The 23,959-nt window shown below is 42.3% G+C and overlaps 1 protein-coding gene across 2 annotated transcripts in view; it reads left to right on the top strand.

The window, feature by feature from the left end:
* The window catches only part of LOC119187459 (neuroguidin-A), an 83,952-nt gene that overhangs the window by 39,239 nt on the left and 20,754 nt on the right, over nucleotides 1-23,959 (top strand). For both annotated transcript variants that reach the window (XM_037435568.2, XM_075878659.1), the window contains 3 exons: nucleotides 978-1,102; nucleotides 10,972-11,027; nucleotides 22,986-23,034. In XM_037435568.2, the coding sequence (XP_037291465.1) occupies nucleotides 978-1,102; nucleotides 10,972-11,027; nucleotides 22,986-23,034 (230 nt within the window). The remainder of the gene's footprint in view (nucleotides 1-977; nucleotides 1,103-10,971; nucleotides 11,028-22,985; nucleotides 23,035-23,959) is intronic.

Here is a 23,959-nt window from a genome sequence, read left to right as displayed (position 1 = left end):
ATGATCAGTAAATGCTCATTGGGGAGGAAGAATGGTTTGTTATATCACTTGTGGGAAAATTCTCACTTCGTTAAAACGAGGTTTTCAGTGATGGAAGTGCTGCTCCAAACTGCTCCAAAAGAGAAATGCTGCTCCAAAGTGCTATATTTGCTAGTAACTGCTCGAAACATGCTCCAAAATGGTGTTGCAAACTAAAAAAGAATGAAGTTGAGCCATGGGACCATCCCATAAGCATAAGCGAAACCAAAAGCAAGCTGTGTACACTATCTTCCTAGTATGTTACTCAGTGGCGTAAATCCAGAAAAATCTCAAGGGGTGAGACTTATCAGGCGATGGCGTCCAATTCGTATTTTCAATATGGGTAGTATTTTTATTAATATAGGAATTAAATCATGCTTTCAAATAAAATTAAAAAAAAAAAAGAATGGCGTCCGAACTCGAGCAATGGCATTGTTCTATTCAGTCTCTTTTCTTTCACCTTTTTTCGATTTTCATAGTTCACATAGCTGAGAAGCATTTACCAAAGGTATGCAGTAAAAGGTAAAAAGTCTTTAAAAAGTTGATTGCGCTATACTCAACTGTTAACTCAATTATATTGCGTGCTAAAGCTAAATAAGAAGTGGGACACTTGCAAGGGGTGTCCTCCACAGCCTGAACACCAGAACAGTCCAGACTCTCTTGACGACCCCACTCATGATCTATGGGAATATCAAGGGGAATTACAATTGCTTCGTTATATACATTAGTTTATTATATCCCACTTCATTATAACGAGTTTTTACTGTAGTTACTTGACTGAAGCCATGAAAAAATGCATGGTTTTTGTATATTAGCTAAAATTGAGGGCTCTAGCTAGTGCATGCATTTATTAGATATATTTTTGCTTGTGCTATTTCTACTGTGTTATTTATGTGCTGACATTTCTAAGCCAGTGATAGCCACTGCAGGATGTGTTGATTCGCAAAATGCTATTTCAGATGGGGACGAGACAGAAAAAGAACGTAGGGAGCGACTCTTAGAGCGAGCAAAGAAAAAAGCTTTGGCAACCAGTGTTATGGAGGAACTGCGGAGCGAGTTCTATGATGGTCCAGTAGAAATTAAGGTAAGTGTTTATTGTATTCATTTTAGAAGTGGAGTCACAGTTGTAAACATTGATGCTGCTGTTAATCCAATCTAATTGTGTGCACTTTATTCAAACCTAGTGGTATGGAAAGCGTGATAACTAGGTAACGAAAACAGTGGCTTTAAAAACAACAAACCAAATATTCTTGTGGGCAAGGTCCAATTTATATGAACATACCCTAAAATTCCGAGCAAGCACCTTATCCTCCCCCACCGCCCCTCAGCAAGTCAAATTTACCAGCAAAGTGTAGGGGGTGCTTTCTTGGAATAGTACCCCCTACGGAATAGTTCGGTTCGGACTGTCATGGTGGACGGATGTGTTCTTTCAGCGCTCCCGATCGACTGCGCCGTTAAGTTGTTTTGCATGTTTTGAGCTTGTCTTTATAATTATTGGGTAGCAGTCAAAATCCCTGTAGCACTTATTTTATTGTACGGCTTTTTCGGGGGTCAGTCACCAGGTATTTATTAGTTTGTGCGTGGGTGTCTGTTTGATATTTTTGTTTTTTGTTGTTTTTCTTTTTCTTTTGCCACCCCGTGGAGCAGGTGCACATACATTGAACACGCAAATTTTTGTAGTAGAGCTTAGACTTTCTCTTTTTCGTAGGGCAGGGCTCGAGTTTTGTAATTATTGAGTGAGACAAGTCATAGGGACAATTGGTGTCGGAAAGACATGGTTAAAAAGACTGTGAAGTGTTCAGAATGTGGGGTTGGTTTGAAAGTGGACTGAAGTGTAGAAGCGGAAGGAGAAGAGGCTTATGCGAAGTGTAGGCAATGTGAGGTCGAGGAAAAAATGGAGAAAATGATGGTTACCCAGAGTGACCTGCTGATGAGAATCACCGACCTCGAGATTGCGTTGGTGACAGAGCAAGAGAAAATGAGGGCTATGGGAGAAAAGCTGAAGTCCGCCGAGGAAGCACTGGCCAAGGTAAACAGAGAAGCGGCCTACGGAGAGAACAGTAGAGAACTGGCAACCATAACTGCGGAGAAGAAAGAGCAAGCAAGTTTGGAAAAAACAGGTTCAGACGGTTCATTTGACACAAGGCCCACCTTCAGCGAAGTAGTGGTGGGGCTGGGAGGGGACAAAGCAGCTGGCGTCACAGGTGCAAGTAACCCCCAGGTGCAGGACGCTCGAGCTGAAAAGTCACAACATGTGATAATCGCCGGGGGCTCGAATTTAAACTGATGCACAGAAGCCATCAAAGAGAGGGTAAGAGGTGACAAGAGGGTTGCAGTAGGGGTGTTCCCAGGACGCAAGCTGGAAGCAGTCATGAGACAAGCGAGCGCAAAACTCAAAACTACAGCTGATAGAGGAAACCTCGTGATAATTTCAGGCAGTTTAAATGATGTCTTAAATGAAGATACAGCAGGACTAGCAACTACACTGGCAAAAGGCGTCGATGACATGCGCACCACTTCTCCTCAGGTACAGGTAGCGATATGCACGATACCGGAGGTACCGGTGTGTGATAGCAACCTGCAAAGAGCGGTTGTCATCGCAAACCAAGAGATATGGTGGATGAGTCGAGAGAAAGGCTTTGAGGTGGTGGAAATAAACAGAGAGGTGCATAGGTGGGGTGGTTTTCAATGAGACAGAATTCACTTCGATGGGCGGCTAGGTCATGAGGTGGGTTGGCGACTGGCAGGAGGTGCAGTAGCTTTTTTAGGGGGCAAGCAGGCCCTTCAGGGTGCAGGATAGCTAGTAACGAGGAAAACAACTTGGGAGACTCTTTGACAGGTGGTATGGACAGATATGATTCCAAAGTGGCACCAGTACCTAAGATAGGTAGAGTCCGGGGCAGAAATAGACGTAGCCACGAGCGCCGAGCCAATTCAGACATAGGGTATATTAACATGCAGGGTGGTAGGAACAGGCTGAAGTAAGAAGAGATAGAAGAACAGCTAAGGGAGGAGAGGCCGATGGTATACGGTTTTGTAGAAACACATCTCAAGGACATGGAACAACCTCCTAACAATGCGGACTACGCATGGGAATATTGTATTAGAACAGAAGGCAGCAGAAAGGGGGTTGGTATTAGGGCATTCATTCATAAAAGTACAGACTGGCAAAGGGTCAAGCAGGAGTGCAAGGAACATTTATGGCTAAAAGGGAAAGTGGCAGGGCAAATGACACTCTTTGGTTCCGTGTACTTGTGGACGGGAGCAAAGGCCAGAGAGGAAAACCAGGCAATGGTAGAGTGTATATCAAAGGACATTCAGGAGTTGGGAGGAGAGTGCGAGATAATTATACTAGGAGATATGAATGCACACTTAGAAGATATAGATGGGTATACCGACCCGACAGGCAAAATGATCATGGATAGGTGTGAAAGGCTTGATTTGATCATTTGCAACAGTACCGAGAAGTGTGAAGGGCAAATAACATTGGGAGGTAGGAAGGCTGCAGGTGATGATAGATTACGCACTGATGTCACATAGGATGTATGATAAGCTCAGGGGAATGCACATAGATGGTGGCTCCAGAAGTCTGGGTAGTGATCACAAACGTATCAAGCTAAGTTTTAGAAGAGCAGTGAAAGTGGAAAGGAGACAAGATGAGCAACTACAGGAAAATTTTTATTCAGAAAGGCAATTTGAAATAGCCACTAAAATTGAGAAAGTAATCGCTGAGTATAATAAAACAGTGTGGACATACACGAACCTAATTAGACTGTTTGAGCTAGAGCTTGCTAAGGCACGTGACAAGTCACCCCGGAAAAGAAGACACAAAGCCAAAAGTTGGTGGGATGAGGAAGTTAAGAGAGCCATAGCAAAAACGTCAGGAAGCCTCTAGGGAACACAGACATGCTAAGCAGCGGGGTGAACCGACAGATGATGTTAAAAGAAAATGGGATATCCTTCTAAGCTGTAGAAGGGAAGCATCCCTTGGTATCAATGAAAAGATTAGATGAAAAGGGGCTCAGTGGCTGGCAGAAGTACTCAAAAAGGATAGAAAGGCAGCTGCGAAATTTTGGAACCATCTAAACTCCCTAAAAAATGAGACGAGCCTAGAGCAGAGGTTTATAACTATAGCTCAAGGTGCTAGGCTAGAAGGGGACGAAGCTATTGAATATATAAGAACAAGGGGGACAGAAAAATTTCAACAAAGAAGTGCTTTGTGCACCACAATAGACAAGGATGAATCAAGTGGTGCAATGGCTCCATTTTCACAACAAGAGTGGGAAAGGGCTGAGAAAAGGGTTCCTAGTAGTACATCAACAGGCCCAGATGGCATTCCAATTATGCTGATAAAGACATTAGGTCCGAAGTCTAAGCAGGCTTTGAGAGAGGCAGTGAGCAAAATAATAATCGATGGAGAAGTTCCCGATTGATGGAAACTTAGCAGGATGAGCATGATCTATAAAGGAAAGGGGGACAAAGCTGACATAAACAACTACCGTCCTATAACAGTGACATCAGTGGTCTACAGGCTGGCGATGCAGATTATAAATATAAAGGAAAGACTGCAGGCATGGATAGAGAGGATGAGGGGGTGCTGGGGGATCTGCAGAATGGGTTTCGGAAGCACAGGAGGTTGGAAGACAGTCTGTTCTCACTGACGCAGTGCATCGAAATAGCAGAAAAGGAACACAGGCTCCTGTGGGTAGCATTTTTGGATATCAAGGGAGGGTACGATAGCGTGGTTCAAGAGGAATTGTGGGGAATACTGGACACACTAGGCATGGAAAATGTAGTCACTTATCTTTTAAAGGATATCTATAAAGGTAACAAGGTAGTTATAAAGTGAGAAAAACAGGTATCCAAGCCCACAAAAGTAAAACGGGGGCTTAGGCAGGGCCGGGTGTCCTCTGACCCCCTTGTTATTCATGATGTACCTACAAGGATTAGAGCCCCGCCACGGTGGTCTAGTGGCTAAGGTACTCGGCTGCTGACCCGCAGGTCGCGGGATCAAATCCCGGCTGTGGCGGCTGCGTTTCCGATGGAGGCGGAAATGTTGTAGGCCCGTGTGCTCAGATTTAGGTGCACGTTAAAGAACCCCAGGCGGTCGATATTTCTGGAGTCGTCCACTACGGCATCTCTCATAATCATATGGTGGTTTTGGGACGTTAAACCCCACAAATCAATCAATCTACAAGGATTAGAGGCCAAATTAGAGGGAAGTGGACTTGGCTTCAACCTCTCTTTCGTCAAACAAAGAAAACTCATTGATCAGGCACTACCAGCATTAATGTACGCAGATGATACATATAGTGCTAATGGCCGACAACAAGGAAGATTTGCAGAGATTGGTGGACATCTGCGGTAATGAGGGAGATAGGTTAGATTTCAGATTCAGTAAGGAATAATCAGCAGTCATGATTTTTAAGGACAATGAAGGTATTGAGCTTAGAATACAGGAGGTCACGCTAGAGATAACAGATAAATACAAATATCTGGGCATATGGATAAGCAATGGGGCCGAGTACCTAAGGGAATACGAAATATACGTGTCGACTTAAGGTAACAGGAATGCAGCGGTAATGAAAAACAGGGCACTTTGGAATTACAATAGGTATGATGTTGTGAGAGGAATATGGAAAGGGGTCATGGTTCCTGGTCTGACGTTCGGCAATGCGGTCTTTTGCATGAGATCAGAAGTGAAAGTAAGATTAGAAATTAAGCAACGTGGAATAGGTTGGCTTGCCTTAGGAGCTCACGGGAATACACCAAATCAGGGAGTACAAGGTGATATGGGATGGACATCATTTGAGGGCAGGGAAGCTAGCAGCAAGATAAAATTTGAGAAGCGATTGCGAGAAATGGGGGAGGGGGAGGAGTGTTGGACTAGGAAGGTTTTCAGCTACTTGTACATGAAGAATGGCGATACGAAATGGAGGAAGCGAACCAGGAAATTGACTGGTAAATACTTGGGAAACGGCAGGTGGCCAAACCAAAAAGAACTAGCGGTTAAGAAAAAGTGGAGGAAACGAAGACTGACATGTGGAGAATGGGCATGATTAAGAAGTCCGCACTGGAGGTCTATCGAACTTTTCAGCAGGAAATTGCCAAGGAAATGATCTATGATAATACTCGGTATATTTCTTCATTGTTTAAGGCCAGGACCGGGGGTATTGCGAACCAAGACATATCGGTCCAAATACGGAGGGGCAGGCACGGTATGCAGTGCGTGTGGAGAGGAAGAAGAAACTGCCGAACACTTGATAATGTTCTGTAAAGGGCTTCACCGTATAGTTCAGGATGATGGCGCAGAGTTTTTCAAAGCACTGGGGTTTAGGGACAGTGAGGGCAAAATAGACTTTAAGCGGGTAGAATTAACTAGAAGGAGGTTATCTGATTGGTGGCTAAAGTCAAGGCACGAGTGAAAATTAAACCCTTCACTGCAAAGTACGAATCCTCAACCTCACTATTTAAGGGAAAAAATAAATCTAGTTTGTGATTCATTAAGTATTACGGCTAGGTGGCACTAGCCACTGCCCGATCTATAGGGTACAGCCATATCCATCCATCCATCCATCCTTCTATCCATCCATCCAACCAGAATTCAAGGTCGCGGCAACACATTTTTTTTATTCTGGGAAAAAAAACAAAACACCTTGAGTACATGTGGACTTCCTGAGATGTCTTCTTGTTCTCTTTCATGGCATCGTGCATTACAGCAACAGTTTACAAAAAGAAGAGAGGAAATGACAACGCGATCAGTCTGCAGGAAGTATGGCATGAAAGCACCTCTGATTATGAGCTGGTGCAACAGCGCTAAGCAAGAAAAATTGATCATGGAGACCTTACTTTTACTGGCTACGTCATCATAGTACCGTCTTAAAATACAGATCTTGGAGGTCACACTGTTGTTTTGCGGAACCCTGAAAATTGTCATAGGTGGCTGTTGCACTAAGTTCAGCGTGGGATTATAGTATGGGGAATGAAAATCATATGTTAACAACAGATTTCTTGTGCAGGCACTTAAGGATCGGGTTGTTCAGCAGGATTGGATGGTATCCAAACAAGCTGGTATCACATGGATGGTGTTCATGATCGGCATGTGGAGTGGGAGGGGAGCTGGGGCACCCTTTTTTAATGGCATGAAAGTGTGAAACTAGCCGTGAATTCGGAGTGAGTGCGGTCGGTCGGGTTCTCTTGCTCTGAATTTGTGTGAAAAGATTTGGGACTGTTTAGCTTGTAATTAGAACACATCTTAATTTCATCACACATAGCTATAAAAACAAAGTTATTTTAAGGGGATATTACTCGAAAACACTTTTTTCAATATTCATACTAGAGCAATGAAACTTGTGCTGTTTATGAAACTTTTTATGCTGATTTCAAATATATAATCAGTTTTTTTGCAAGTTGCATACTTTTAGTTCTGCAACATGACAAAGTGAAAACCTTAATCCTTTTGCCCCCCCTCTTTTCATCCCTAAACTTCCGTAATTTTTTACCATTCATAGTTCATAATGTTTTAAATAAAGCATAGAATGCAAATAACTAATTAGGAAGCACATATAAAATATGTAATAGGTGTGAAAAATAATAGACGCAATACGTCCACATTTCACCTACCTTAGTAAAGGTTTACATACAATTTCTTTATTATACAATAAAATATTGAAATTTAAAATAGATAATTGTATTTTTCATACTTAGGAAAAAATTTGGGTAAGGTTTTATGCAAATTGGAGCACTAGAAGTGCCCGAAAAAGGAGGGGCACATTGAAAAAAATGGCAAAATTTGTGTTTTGAGTAAAACGAGTTTTAAAGTTGAAATCGAGTTTTTCTTAATGAAAGATATAAATAAATCCAATGAAATTTGCACACCAAAAAGAACCATATTTTTTGCAGTGGCCACTGCCACTAAAATATGCCAGCACCATGAGTTTGTCCCTCTTGGCTTTTTCGAAGAGACTCCTCATAGACATTGAGACATTTCGCTCACAGACGGGGCCATGAAACGCTTGCCAAACTTCCGCTCCATCTGGCAGAGCCTTGTGCCAACTGCAAGCTAGGAAGAAGTTTGACAGGATTGCGAAATCCAAACTAAGTCCAGTGTCATGCCATTTTGCAGCCATGTTTGTGCTGTACATAATGCCAATGTCATCCCCGCTAAGCGCTAAGTTTCCTCACTGCGAGCTCTTTCGACCTCGCAAGATTGACGCTGACGTCATCCATCGCCGCATCACGAACTTTCTGGCTGACGAGTGTGAATGACTTTTGATGCATTGGCTTTTGCAAGCCAACAACTGCCGCAAATTGAACCAGTCGGTCGTAGCCTATTCCTACAGAGAGCGCCGCACAATGGCTTTCACTTGCGAGCAATGGCTTTTTTCATTCATAATGGAGATAATTACACGAGAAAAGCATTGTTCAGTTGCGCTTCTCGACAAGACATGGACCCCGCAAATAGGCTTCACAGCACATACAGGCGCGCAGTGGCCAATGGCGGTGATAAGCCAATCGGTGATAAGCCAAATGTGATAAGCCAATCGCGGCGCTCTTGCGCTGCAACAGCGAGGGAAGCTTGTTATTTGAAGAGTGAGGCTCGACTCTTCGACTGTTGATGTTTTCAGGGGGTTTGTATATTACAATACAAACCCCTGAAACGCAGTCATCAACGGAATGCAGAGTTCAACATAGAAACAGGTATGCGGCCTGCTCCCGGGAAGTTGTCTATGGGACCCCCGTTTCATGCGGTGCTTGTTATGTTGGAATGACCGGAAGGTGTCTGAACGATCGGCTGAGAGAACACGCTAACAATGTTAGAAACGGGAAAGATGGTTTTCTTGCTCAGCACTGCACTGAGTGCAACTGTGTTCCCCTCTTCAAGGACACAGCGACGCTGTACAAGTTCAAAGATGACCGTACCCGAGTCATTGTCGAGGCCGCGCAGATGGCACGCGAACAGGTGCCTTGTATTAGCAAGCCCTCCGCGGCTCTGTCCGAGAAGGAACTCAGGTTCCTCGAAGGTTTCAGTGCGGGCAGGTAGTTATGTTATCTTTACCTTGCTGTTTCGTTTTCTTATAGATTTTTCTGGTTTGTTTTTGTTTTTCTCTTACTCATATTCTGTTCTTTGTACCATACGGTTTTTATCACGTGGTTACTGTCTCCTCTATATATTTTCGTGCTCTGCGCAATAAACTCAGTTGGAAGTTAGCACTCGTGTCTTTCGTGTCTTTCGTGTCCTTCTTGTCTCTGTGTCGTCGTTTTGTTCTCGCGCTATAACTATCGTCATGCCATACCAACTAGCCCAAGCTGCCACACTTCTATGTCATGTACTGTCAGTGTCAAACCAAACTCGAAAAGCGGCATCCCTTAATGATAGTATAGTGCTCGCCATCAAGTTATCACAGTGAACAGGCACACATATATGCACAGGACTGCCGAACGGGATGCGCGCGCTTGTCAATGTTGATAACTAGACGGCAGGAAAGCTGGCCAGCATTTCGGTTTCATTTGACGCTGATAGTACTATAAGAGCTTGTTAATTTACACTTCATTGATTACAATTTTACTGTAATTCCAGCTCGGTAGCATGGCCTGGCAAAGCTCTATAAAAATTACAGCCTGTTTGACGAACTTGCAGGAAACAGGCAGATGCAAGCAGTGTTTGTGGCCTGTAAGATACGCACTTTACACACTTTTTTTTTTTTACGAGCGAGTTGATGTCAGGCTGAGATTTTGGTCATGAACGTTCAATATACTACAGCTTTTGTTCTGATGGGATTAGGGCATCCATCCTTCTTTTACTGCATGTGATTCTCATTCCAGAATATTCTAATATTTGGATTTACTTTGTGATTCTCTCAGTTTAGGCAAGCTCTTGCTCTCAAAATGGTGAATGAAATTGTTGATGTTGTGCTTTAAAAACTATATAGTATTTCAAATCAGCACACAAATATATACACACTCTGCAAGTTTGATCAACATCAATCAAGAATTTCAAAAAACTTTTTTAAGTGCTATGTCCACTCTTTATCATAGGTTGGCTGAACTTGTAGAGCTCACACTCAGACTCATGAAAATTTTCCTGAGCCGGACTCACTCTGGCTCAAATTCAATCAAACTTACTCAGACTGAGACTTACGGCTTGGAGTCCGAGTGAGTTGACTCGCGAGTCCGTCAGCCTAGAATCAGCTTTTTCGACCATGGTGTCTATGCTCTTTAACACCAATATCTCACGTACTCAGTGCTCTTCTTAGTGCCGTTTGGCATAGTATCTCTGAAAACGAGTTCCGAGTGCTTGCAAACCAGAAAGGCCCTTTTTTTGGAAGAGATTACAACACAAGATATAATAATCAAGAAATTCCCTGGAAGAGTTAATGGGGAGACGTCAAGGCACCCCCTCCCAAAACAATTCACGCCTCTAATTATGAAATATTGAAAGGATGTATGAACGACACTGCTTTGGAGTACCTGTGAGTAGACGTGAACATGAATGTGAATCTAGCTAAGGCTAATAGCAGTGCTGAAGATGACTAGATAGGACTGTAGTTTGGCAAAAGAAAGTGGAACTCACTCGGACTCACTCAAGAAATATATTTTGTCCTGTGGACTCACTCGGACTCGTCAAAATTTTCCTGAGCCGAACTCTCTCGGACTCACACCCACGAAAATTTTCTGCAACCCGACTCACTTGAACTCAGACTCAAGAAAATATTACTTACTTGGACTCACTCAGGCTCTCGGCTTGATCTGAGTCTGAGTGAGTTGACTCATGAGTGAGTTCTCCGACCTATGCCCTTTATTCAAGCTCAGCAGGCATCCCAATGAAAATTAAACTAACAAGTTTTTACTGTAGAAAGTATACTTTTCATGCTACACTTTTTCTGTACTCACGGGCAGCTGTTTGATAAATTGTAGTGCTATGTTATACTAATGCTTTCTTTCATGTTTCAGGATGCTTATGACAGCCACAAGGCAAAGCAAAACAAGGCCATGCAGGAGCGAGTGCAGTAAGTGTGCTTCATAATTTACCCTCAGTGTAATGCAAGGTTAACTTGTGTACTCTGTTTCTTATGCTGAAAGTGGCACTGTGCGCCATTGCAAAGTTCTGTAAGAATGATACATTTTTTTTTTTTGTGCTTTGGCCTTCATCTTTGCTGTCACGGCGAAAAGTCGCGCTCTCACCTTTAATCTTCTTCAGCGGCTACCCTCTGTCTCATTAGTAAGCATGCCATAAGGCTGCCCTAAAAACCTGCTATGTTATTTTTACTGTTTAAAAACTGAAACTGTGATTTAAAGAAATTCAAGATACAGCTAAGCTTTCTGCAACTTTGGTGTACAGTCGAACCCGTTTATAATGAACTCAAAAGGGCCATGAAAATTGGTCATTATATCAGTAGTTTGTTATATATGAACTCGCTCTTAAATCTATGCTCTAATTGACCAAGTCATACACTAGTCGTTAGTGGGTTAGCACCCAGCGTTGTTTTCGAAGTACACTTCCTTCTTCGTGAATAGAAAATACACAATCCGATATTCTGATTTTGCTGATTAGCATGTTTGAAGTCAGAGGTTGCCTTAAGATACTCCTAATCTCACATATTGACTAGTGTCAATATTATGACTAGTGTCAATATTGACTAGTGTCAACAAAATTATTGCTGCAAACTGCAAGAATCAGCTAAAGACATAGTGTTGCTCTGAAGAGTAATCAAATATTGGTGTAGGTACTTTTCGTTGTATACACTGGGCCTTTGTGAGTGCTTAAGGGGGAAATGCGAGTCGAAAAACGCAACTTTTTTCCAAAATGACATATTTTTTGTTTTTATTTGCTTTGACAAGTATAGTTTCCCTATTTTCATGACACAAAAACTGATGATTGCAACTAAACTTGAAATAGGTTAAAATCGCTTTTAAAGAGTGCAAGGTCACTACTAAAAACTAAAAGGAGTTCATTCTCTAAAGTTCCCCAGAAATTGTCACCTAGCTACTTGCCATTGCATTTTGTATGATTTCACTAAAACCACTTGCTTAAAAGAAGTCACCTTAAAAAACACATCTTTTTCACATAGGTGACCTTTCACTTATGCCTTTAAAATTCGTTTTTGAGATCCTTTTTTGGTAAATACTGATAGCCCAATCAGGATGAAATTTTGCCCACATATTTCTTAACTTGTGAAGGGAGCAAGTATTTTCATGAAAACTTGGTATCACCTGTATAATAATTGCAAACCTAAAATGAATATAGTGAGTGTTGGCTGAGAATTCTAAGCATTTTCACATTACCATTTTTCCTGCCCATAGAAAAGTCTTATATGCACTTTGTTGATAGTTATTTGTATTTTACAGTCAATATTGAGCAATATGAGCCATTAATGACCAAGAAGTATAAATGTGTAGTGGTACAAAAAGTTTGTATGCACTTTCTTGATAGTTATTTGCATTGTTGAGCAATATGAGCTATTAATGACCAAGAACCATAAATGTGTAGTGGCATGAAAAGCTTGTCCGAAACCAACTAAACATTACACATTGTCATGACATAAAGCTAAAACTAAGTGAATTGCTTTAACACTAATTACAAATTTGAAATCAGCATAAACGCCTACTTATAGCGAAAATTTCCTTGTCCTGGGCTACAGATTAATGCTACCTTTTTTCTCCCCGCATATCCCCTTAAAGGGCCTGTAAACAGGCTCCGACTTTTTTTTTACACCCCCCATACAAGCTTGGCGATTCGTAGATTAGACCACAGAGATCACGTTTTCTGAATATTACAGCGCTGCCTGCTGCGCAGAGCCTCTATTTCGAAAAATAATTCCCGCGCATCTTTCCTACGTCTGACTCACCCCCTTCCACGCGTAGTGACGTCAACTCGGCGATCGGTGGCGTGACGTAGCACGCAACTCACCGAAGCAGCTCGCCGATTGGTCTAAATTAGGTGTGAAAAAACAGTAGTGAAGTCAACGTCATGTCCTGTTCCCACCCACAGCTACGAAACTGCTTTGTTTCCTGCTTTGTTTCTTGGGACTACGGTGAAAGACCTAGCCTCGCAGATGTCGCGTGCATTTGTACACTCCTCGCTCAACTACAGCGCCTGTGCGCACGTACGAACGTACTTTGCCGTTGACATCAGCAACACGGATAAAAAGCGTTGCTCTGTCGTCAGCTGCAAGTCGAGCGACTGGGAAGCAGAGAAGCAGAGAAGCATCGTTGACATGAGCAACACGGATAAAAAGCGTTGCTCTGTGGTCAGCTGCAAGTCGAGCGACTGGGCAGCAGAGAAGCATCGGCACTGAGTGCCTCACGATGGGGCCCTGCGCGCTGCATGGCTGAAGCGAATTGGCCATCCAGCGACGTACGTCTGGGACCTGATCGTTTGTAGTCGGCACTTTGCACCTGACGCTTACACGGTTGACCCGCGGCTGGTGCGGCTAACAATAAACAAACAACCATTCTTCGCAGCAAGCGGAAGCGCGCTGCAACTGATCGAGTTCGCCGATGACGTCAATCGCCAACGTGGTGTCACGTTACCGAGGTGGGCGGAGTCACGACGATGGGCTACGCCTTCCTCTTCGTGGAAGGGAGAAGGCGGGCAAGATTGTGCGAAAATTTAAAACCAGCTTATTACGATGTTCTAACCCCTGTAACTTCCTTAATATAGCATGTATTCGCAATATTCGTGCGGCAGTATGTTCGCAAAGAAAAACTGCACATATATCTCTTTTAAAAATTTTTGGACCTCAGGGCTGTTCATTGGCCCTTTAAATGAACATTTTATTACAGACAGACTGGCTCAGAGATCGAGCAAGGTATTTTCTTCAGAAGAATGTCATTTTGACTGTTGCAGTGGTCATGCAACTGTGCTAATTGCGCCATTTTGCTACAATTCCATATCCATGCACCTTGCTGTGCACATGCGAGTTCAGTGTGCGCCTACTGCACCAAAGTTTACTAGTCTGCCTGTGTATATGGTATCAGACCGTTTTTGCTCCAAAAGTTTTCTTGGTTGCAACCAATACAACTAGAGCCTTTCTATAATGTTGCCGATGCCCTCTACTCGCTCCATTATAGCGATGGGTTTTTATCATTATATTTAGCCTAACCAAAGTGTCTGTGTCACTGTGTATGTCTCTATTGTTGAAAGAAAAGCATGGCGTCGATAGTCTTTCGTGTTTGTTATGGAACTGGAGATGAAACGCAGTCAAACGAACTCGAAGGGGATCGCGAAATAGTTTTATATATAATTTAAAATACAAAATATGCATATTTAATACCTAAATTGAATTTCAGGCCTAGGAAAGAGTTATAAGCGTTATCATAACGATTTGCTCACAGTATAATGAAGAACAAAGTGTGAATTGCAAGTTGCCAGACCTTTTTTCGCATGAAATTAGTCCGTAAACTTGTCTTGCGCCATCAAGTTTCAGTCATCCTCAATATCACTCAAGGTTTTCAAATAAGTGAATTCAGCTTCTTCGGTCACAGCAACGTTAATTGAGGCTGAGCGCCGATGCAAGCTTTGTAGTGCGGCAAAACGTCAGTCAGCTATGGTAACGAAGGTGTTGACATATTCATAACGGGTACACTTCTGCAGCACTGGCAACGGCAGCCATGGTTTCAGCATCACTGCCGTTAGAAACAGCTACGTCGTTGTCTGCACCGATGAAGTCGTTCACTCTCCGAGATGGTGCTCAGAAACGCTAATAAGTTGCAGAACTCATTAAGGCACCACTTGCCATTGTCAACGGTCATGACACACCCGAAGTCATCACCTGGTCTGCGAGGAAAGTTTATGACGGTGCTTTACTTGAGGTCCCTAGAGTGACCTAGAATAGGGGGAGTGTTCAAAGTGCCATGCAAATACATGGGAGGAGTGAGGGCCTTTTGGGTGAACTCCCGTGCTGCAGTACTGCCTTGCCGGACCCGTGGGCTTTCTCCTCAATGAAAGCTGCGTCAAAGTGGCGGGCGTCTGCTACGCGCCTGATATTTCGGTCGCTATCAGCCAACGTAGCAGTAATATGTGCAAGATTTATTACTGTGTCACTCCAACACTGTACTGTAGCGACACAGGACACAGATAACACGTTTGGTAGTTCTGAAGCAGGGGTCTTGTATATTTTCTTTCAGGTGTTTTGTCACACACTAAAGCGCCCGTTTGAAGAACACGAACATTCTGCGCGCACCTGTTGTGAGCGGAGGTACTTAATGCAGTAAACGTACTTCAGAAGAGAATAAGTTGCAGATCGCAAAGATTACCAGGAGAATGCATGATGCGGTACGATGCGAGTTTAGTAGCCTTCATGACCGCATTCCAATGACTGCCCCCCGCATTATTTTGTCTCTGAATAACGAGCTCTTTCTTCTTCCTCGTCTTCCAGTGATCGGCTGCTCCATTGTATGCTCTTGCTGGCTCGCCTGAAGTGCACACAGCACGTAGTAAATGGCTATCTCATGGTAATGCGTTTCCACGCTTCACTACATTGCTTTTATTTGGTGTGGTCGATTTGTTTTACCTTCCATGCTCTGCTGTTTCAAGCCTTTTTGTGATAAGCGGGATGTCTCTGTTAGCGTGGCCACGGTCAAAAAGTAAAAACTAACTTATGTAACTTTTGCGTCTCGTTCACTTGGTAAGGTCATGGCATCACTAACTTATTTATTTATTTATTTCATTTTGCCAGCTTGTATTACAAGCCATAGGCAGGAGTGGAATGTGCGAAAAAAATGTTGAACAATCTTTGAACATAATTAAAAACAAATATGTGAATTTTAATCAATAACAGTGTTCAACAATCTTGACACTATGTGAAAACTAGGAGGCAATGAAACCCAGAGAAACACACGATAATGCACATGAAAAATATTGGCAAGAAAATACACAGATTGCAAAAAGATATTAACAATTTAAGGCAAATAAAAAGCACGACAAGGAAAAAGGGAAAAAAAGACAAAATAGTGCAAAAGAGCGCATTGTCACACACTGGTCTACTAGGCAACAAAAAGAGCAATGTTATTATCAGTTTTATTTCAATATTGCACGTCATCTGAAAATGACATGATATGTAAAACACCTTGCGTCATCAATTAGCGATAGCTTTCATGCACGACGACATAGTTGGGCTCTGCAATACATTTTCTGGCAGGGCGTTTCATTCATAGATTGCATGGGGGAAAAGCTTGTTTGAATATGTTTGTTCAGCACAAATATTCTATTAACTTGAATGAATGAGATGAATGGGTTGGTCACCAGTTTCACGGCTTAATATACAATTGCCTGTCTATTTTGACATGTTCGTGATAAATTAGATATAACATCTTGAGTCTCTCTTGATAGCGTCGTATTTCTAGAGTTTTGAGGTTCTTGTCCTGTAAAAGAGTGCTAATGGATGTGTGATGATGATAGGAATTAAAGATAAACTTAACTATCCTTCGCTGTATGGTTTTGATCTCGCTTATGTTTGATTGGGTGTTAGAGCCCTAGACAGCAGTAGCGTATTGTAGGAGTGGTTTTGTGTATGTCTTGTAGGTTAATAATTTTATGTTACTCGTAGACATCGTTATTCCACTTAAGGCCTGACGTTATTAGTAGCCCGAGATATTTATATTGCTTAACAGATAATTTCTGACCATTAATGCTGTATAAAAAAAGGTAACGACTTCCATTTGTGTGTTATAGTCATCGATACTGTTTTTCTGAGGTTAATGCTCATTTGCCATTCTAAGAACCAAGTAGCTAAAGCTGATAAAGATGAATTTAGGATAGCCTGATCTGCATCACTGTGGATCTCATTGTATAGTATGCAGTCATCTGCAAAAAGACTTATTTTAACTGGAATGTTTTCGACTATGGCATTAATGAACAGCAAAAAAAAAAACAAAAAAAAAACGGGACCCAAGACTGATTCTTTTAGTTTTCCAAACAACGCTTTGGTTGAGACTGATTTTGCATTGTCAACAACTACTGTTTGTCTTCTGTTCGTCAGATACGCCTTTTTTATTGAAGTAGCTGGTCGTTTTTGAGAATGAGTTTTAATTTTAGTAACAACTTTTGGTGGGAGATGCGATTGAAAGCCTTTTCAAAATCTAAAAATATTATGTCGACCTGACCGGCGCTGCCCATTGCTGCTGCAATTTCATGTGGAGTTTCTAGTAGTTGTGTAACTGTCGACATTCTGCGACGGAAGCCGTGTTGTCATGTGTCACAGAGATCATTATCTTCAATAATGACTGAAATATGCTTAAATGAAATGTATTCTATCAGTTTCGATGAGGTACAAAGAAGAGAAATAGGATGATATGAGGATAGCAGTGAGCGGTCATCTGATTTAGGGATGGGAATAACCTTTGCATGCTTCCAGTCATACAATATTTTGGCGCGTGAAAGTGATTTGCTGAAAATAATATAAAGGTATTCGGCACACCATTCGGCGTATCTCTGGAAGAAAGTATTGGGTATTTTGTCGACACCTCGAGATTTTTTCACGTCAGTGTTAAGAAGCAAGAACAATACTCTAGTTGCAATAATGTCGAGAGAGTTTATGGGCAGAGTATCATCAAGAGTAGCTATGCATGGTGCTTTGCCATCATCACTCGTGAACACGGAGCAGAAATACTCGTTCAGTGCATTTGCAATTCTGAGTTTGTCAGTCGGCATGGTACCATCAACACAAATATCGGACACGTGGGTCTTCTTCGGTGATAGATATCGCCAGAACTTATCCGGGGACGATTCATGAAAATTTTTTAATAAATCATTTTAATAGTAATCTTTGACTTTTGATATGCCATTTTTAGGCTGTCGGCGCAGGTTGGTTAGCTTATCACAGTTTGCATTGGGTGGTCGCGCTATATGTTGCTTTCTTACTTTTTTTACTCTTCTTTTTAGACGCACGAGTTTTCTTGTCATCCGCGGATTCCTTTTGCATACAACTTTTTGCTTTTTAGGCACAAAATTGTCAATGCAGTTGTGAACAAGTTTTTTAAAAAAGGACCATAAGCTATCTACCGAGACATGGCGCGATTCCGAAAGACATACAAACCTGGAAAACTCTTTATCTAAAACATCAAGTGTGTCACCATCGCTAGCTTGTGAAAACACAGGAATTAAGTACTGGCTTGTAGACGGTTTTAATCGGAAGTTTAAATCTGACGTAACACATGCCATGCTGTGATCTGAAATTCTCTCACGTATGTCTACTCTCGGACTACGCTTGAGGACATGTTTGCTTACCAGGAAAAGGTCTAATGTGTATAAAGCGCGAGTTGGTTGTTTTACCAGTTGCATAAGGCCATGAACAAGAACAATATCGGTTAAAGGTTCAGCTGCTGTGCAAGGAGCACAAGGAAAATCAATTGACCAGTTAAATGACGGGACGTTGAAATCACTAGCAAGCAAAATGTTCTTGCATTGAGTGCCAGCTGTACACAAAATTCATTCAAATTGTCAAAAAACATGTCACAGTTTTGTGGGCGGTAGAAACCAGCGATTAAAAGATGAAAGTCATTCAAAAAGACTTTGGCAATGATGCATTCAATGTCAGCTGTGTTGGGTAATCTTTGAACATGCAAACATTCTTGAAACAACACAGCAACTCCACCACCCTGGGAATCTCGGTCTTTTTTATATATTTTGTAGCCTGGTGGTGTTATCTCGAAGTACAACATAAGGCTCATGCGCCAGCACAATACTTTGCAAGTCTCTAAGTTTGCTTACTATGCTGCGAACGTTCAGATTAATGATGATAAAGTATTTTTTAGTGTCCGAAAAAGTTCACTGCTTCTTCCTAGATTTTTTGTTGGCGGCTGGAATGCCAACAAAAACTGACAAAACTTGACATGCTTGTTATTTGTGTAATGACCAATGGTAATAATATGGTGTGTGGCACGCAAACCCACTTTCTTCGGCCAGGAATACTTCTGACGATGCGTAGTCTGATGATTTGCTTCCGCCAGGAATAGAAAACGTGGTGATCAACAACATCAATCTCAAGATGTATAGGACTTACCTTAACATTTTGGAGAAATGACCGCATACGTGAAATACACGCACAAAAATAACTCACAAGGTCTCTTATGTATTCGCCTAAGACGACTTGGCGGCAAAAGCCCTATTCTTTTTTGTCTTCCTTGACCCTCCCCTGTCCCCCCTGAAAGCTTTTTGCACCTAATGTGGTTTCACACTGCCCGCACAATCGAAAGCATTGAAAGGTTTATGCTTGTCACCTGGTTTCACATGGCCTTTGTGGGCAACGCTAAGTGACCTTGTCAGGGGATGACGTCATCATATGGCACATGCTGAATGACAACATGATGCTGTCACAAATTTTATCGATCTGTAATTATCACAGGATCATTTTTATGCATCACTCATCTTGATGACACCGGTAGTTAATGCCTGTAATGCCTGTGTTTGATGAGGCAGCTAAGGCTTTCACCCTGAGAAAAAACAGAACAAACCAAAGTAAGCTTTAATAATATATATTATAATTACTGTAGCACATCGCAAGGGAACCGTCAAAACACACCAACTAGATGGTGAAACATAAACTTCCGAAATCGACCAAGCATGTGTTGCAGTGCAGATGCACAGAACAAGAACAGTTGGCACGACAGGTTCCACACGCCTCCAATGCAGAAAGTCGTCTGTGCCGTGACGCGAGCGTGCATTCTCGCCATTATCGTGTTGGTAGAGATTGGGAGATAGGGGGAGGCAAACGCTCGTGCAGTTCTGGCAACCCGTCAACAGGTTTGTGTTCGGGTGCAGTATTCTAGGGACCCTAGTTCGAAGGAAGTCCTCGGAAGACTGAACTTTGCACTGGCAGCCTGTTTGATTGCGCTCGTCTGCTCGGTGAGGCGTGCACCTTGCCAAAGCATCGAAATGTCCAAAGCTGCGCACGCCGGCGAGCTGGCTGGAGTGGGTTGGGGAGTGGGAAATATGCGACTAAATATATCTTTTTTTCTGAAAAGCTGGCAAAATATTAGAGGTGCCCAAATTATGCGAGGGCACAATATATGTGCATAAATGTGTTATATTTTCATTGTGACTTTTGACCCTAGCTTGGGAACTGATGAGGAGGAAGGGGATGATGAGGGTGTATACAAATAGACACCCTCTGCTAGCGATAAAGAAGATGGAACGAAAAACTTGCCGAATACTGCTTCTGTTTTGATTCAAAGAACCAGGATCTTTTCGTAATAGGCAAAGACAATAGCATAGTTGCTATGGCAGCAAACTACGACATTGTCGAACCACTATACGGATAGAACAGATATTCATTTACTCTAAAACAAAAACGTAATGCCACAGCCAAACCTAGCCAGCGGATATAGCAATGGCATAAGAAGGATTCACGATGATGAAACTGTGTATAACTGCAGAATCTTTGTCTATTGGAAAAAGTGGTGGAGGCCCCTATTTACAGAGGTTGCAATGAACTAACACCGCTTCACCCTAGCGCGGTACCACCACATAAAACCGTTGATTCCTAGCTAGTTGGAGCATGTCTCGTACGCATATGTCGTTACAGCCTGGCCATTTTCTCATGTGGCACTCAATTCATTGAGGATCTGCTAATCTAATGAAGGTTAGCAGACCCACTATGTGTTGACTGCTGTCATTCACCTGCATAATAGCAAAGCATCACGTGCGCCTGGTTGTACCCAACAGAACTGTCAAGTGGTTGCCAGCGCCCATTGTGCCTTCTATCCTTTATTTGGAAAAATGCTAAAGAAGCTTTAAACACTGTTGAAGTGTACCGTCTTTCATAAAAAAAAAAGAAATGTTGCGGCGAAAAGTGTGACTTTTACCTTTCACGAAGCCCTGTTGCTTCAACAAGATTTATATTCTTATATAATTTATGAATTTGTTTGGCAAGGGCCCAGCATGCTTGCTTTTCTTTTACCGAGCTAGCTTGCTCATTCCTATGTCAAGAGCCCAGCGTACTTTCTAAAGTACAGTATCATAACCTCTGAAGTAATAAATGGAACTCTATGAAAATCTGCAGCTGTTCTTGTCTACTGTAGTTTGATAAACATCCGCAGCAGTCGCATTTTTGATGGAGGCGAAAATGCTTGAGACCCGTTTGCTTAGATTTAGGTGCACGTTAAAGAACCCCAAATGGTCGAAATTTCCGGAACCCTCCACTACGGTGTCTCTCATAATCTTATGTTGGTCTTGGGATGTTAAACCACAATAAATAATATTAGTTTGATAAATATGCAAACTTAATGATGTCCAATCAATAGTTCTTGCATGGGCCTTAATGGGTTAAAGAGGCCCCGCCGCGGTGGTCTAGTGGCTAAGGTACTCGGCTGCTGACCCGCAGGGCGCGGGTTCGAATCCTGGCTGCGGCGGCTGCATTTCCGATGGAGGCGGAAATGTTGTAGGCCCGTGTGCTCAGATTTGGGTGCACGTTAAAGAACCCCAGGTGGTCTAAATTTCCGGAGCCCTCCACTACGGCGTCTCTCATAATCATATAGTGGTTTTGGAACGTTAAACCCCACATATCAATGGGTTAAAGAGGACTAACAACCCCTCTGGTGACAAGTTGGACCTTTTCGCATGTAAAGCGATGCCCACTGCATGCTCACGAGTGAATTGAACTACGTTTACAATGAACTAACGCCGCTTTGCTCGAGTGCGGTACCACCACACAAAACTGATAATTCCTAGCTATTTGCATGCAGCATGTCTCTTACTCACATCATGCTGTTACAGCCTGGCCATTTTCTCTATACTACTGTAAGCGTGCCTTTGCGCGCTCTTTGAGCATGCTTCAGTTCGAACTGTGCATGGATGTGGCGAGTAGCCAGTTCGTTCAACGCAATGAAGACAAGTATTTTGCCAGCAGCCTCACAGGACTTGGCGCCGGCGTACTTGTGAATGGCAGCATTGTGCACTTGTATATTGCCGTCACTCTGCACAGTTTACGCCACATGTGCAGCTGTGCATATAACAGCAGGATAAGGTTCTCTGCAATCATTCATTACGGTACGTTCATCACCGCTTCTCCTTCACTCTTTTCCGATGCTTATCCGCGAAGGCATCGCCACAATTGCGTGAAAATCGGAAACTAGTTGGTTGACCAGTCTCTGCCAGAATACCCTTTGTGGCACATCCTGGCGTCAGCGAGTTGAGGGGTGCAGGGAATTGTATGTGACAAGAGGTTATCACTTCTTGCATTTACGGCTTCTTGAGTTCAAGGTTCGTCGGAGGCGGTCTTCGATACAGAGCAGTGTCAGAAAAGGCTGCGGTGCGAAAGCTGACCGCAAGTCTTAGTGCTGCCTCTTATTTCTTTTTTTTTTTTTCCTTTTGATCACTGCCATTGTGCCACTGAACAAGTGCCTGGAAAGTAAGCGATCTCGCTTACAGCGTCTGAAATTCGCATACTATGCTTACAGTGGTTGGTGATATCTTCGTTGGGAGTAAACTGCAGTAGGGCAGGCGCAAGCACGTGTCTCTTTTATGCTTTAGAGTGCCTGATTTAACTTCTTTTTTCTCACTTCGTATGTGGCATATCCTTACTGCGACCACGTTGGAAATGTTCATTGCAAAAGTAGGTGGCTCTGAAAAATGTTCACTATATGTGGACACAGTTTCAGTGGCTAGCATGGAAAAATTGTAAGTGCACTGAAATATGGTCGTTATCTGATATATCCTTACATCTGGGACCATTATGCAGTTCACTCTCAGTAAATGAAAATCTGTTCAATGGAACTGCTGCTTAAACAGAACAGCTGCCTTTAGCACAATTGGCTTCATTCCTAAATTCTGCACCCCTGCTCATCTCTCAGTAAACGGAACTTCTGTTAAATGAAACACATTTTCCTGGTCCCGTCAGGTTTCATTTAATGAGAGTGTACTGTGAGTTGGACTGTATTAAGGTTTAGGCTATATAAATACAGAGAATTTTTAACTCTCTGATCATAAATATCTTCTGACATTTTGTTTCTCATTTGGATCTCTTTAGGTATGAAGAAGACAACATGCTAAGGCTTACATTGACCAAAAAGGAAAGGGTGAGTTGTTCGAACCTTTATAACCACTACAGCCAACTTTCATTATTATTGTGAAAGTGGTACCAAATGCATTTGTATGTTTTTTTTATGTATGGTGGAAATTTGACTACTAATTTTTTACTGTGTATTATGGGTTTTTATATGCGATATAACAAAGTTTGTTATATCGTGTAGATCCATTTTGAATGTATTTCCGGGCACTTTCGCGGAAGGTGGACTTGAAGCAAATCTCTATCCTCGAGGCAACCTGGCACACACACAAATGATAGTCTCGAAGCAGTGCCAGAATACTCTTGCCTCAGCACAAAGAGGCTCTAGACAGGAGTGTTGGAGGATGTTGGATTGTAGGCTTTTTGAGGCTATCTGAGAGACGTTATGTTACACCCAGCAATTCAATCAATATGAAGTGCTCCTGAGATGATTTTCTCCATGAAATTTGTAATAAATCAAAATATTTCTGGCTCTTCATTGGAGCCCTATAACAATTATACAGGTGCTTGAATGCTAATGTAACTTGCTTCTCCAGTGTACTTCAGGAAGGGAAATTAGCTGCTCTAGAGTGCTCCTAGATGCAAAATTACCTGCTCCAAAATGCTCCAAGATGGAAATTTTTATTCCTCCAAAGTGCTCCAAAGTGAAACTTTTGCTTCTCCGAAAATTGCTCCAAATCAAAAGTCCTTGGTAGCATCACTGCAAACACTAAAGTGCATACTTACATTCACTTAGTTAACTAGATGTGTTTCAAAATGTACAAAGTTGACAATTAAATCTCCAAAGTGCTCCAAAGTGAAACTTTTGCTTCTCCGAAAATTGCTCCAAATCAAAAGTCCTTGGTAGCATCACTGCAAACACTAAAGCGCATACTTACATTCACTTAGTTAACTAAATGTGTTTCAAAATGTACAAAGTTGACAATACTGCCACT

The sequence above is a fragment of the Rhipicephalus microplus genome, chromosome X (genome assembly GCF_043290135.1).
Source record: "Rhipicephalus microplus isolate Deutch F79 chromosome X, USDA_Rmic, whole genome shotgun sequence".
Taxonomy (NCBI): Eukaryota; Metazoa; Arthropoda; class Arachnida; order Ixodida; family Ixodidae; genus Rhipicephalus; species Rhipicephalus microplus.
The sequence above is the reverse complement of the archived record's forward strand: the minus strand, read 5'-3'. Positions and strand labels throughout refer to the sequence as shown.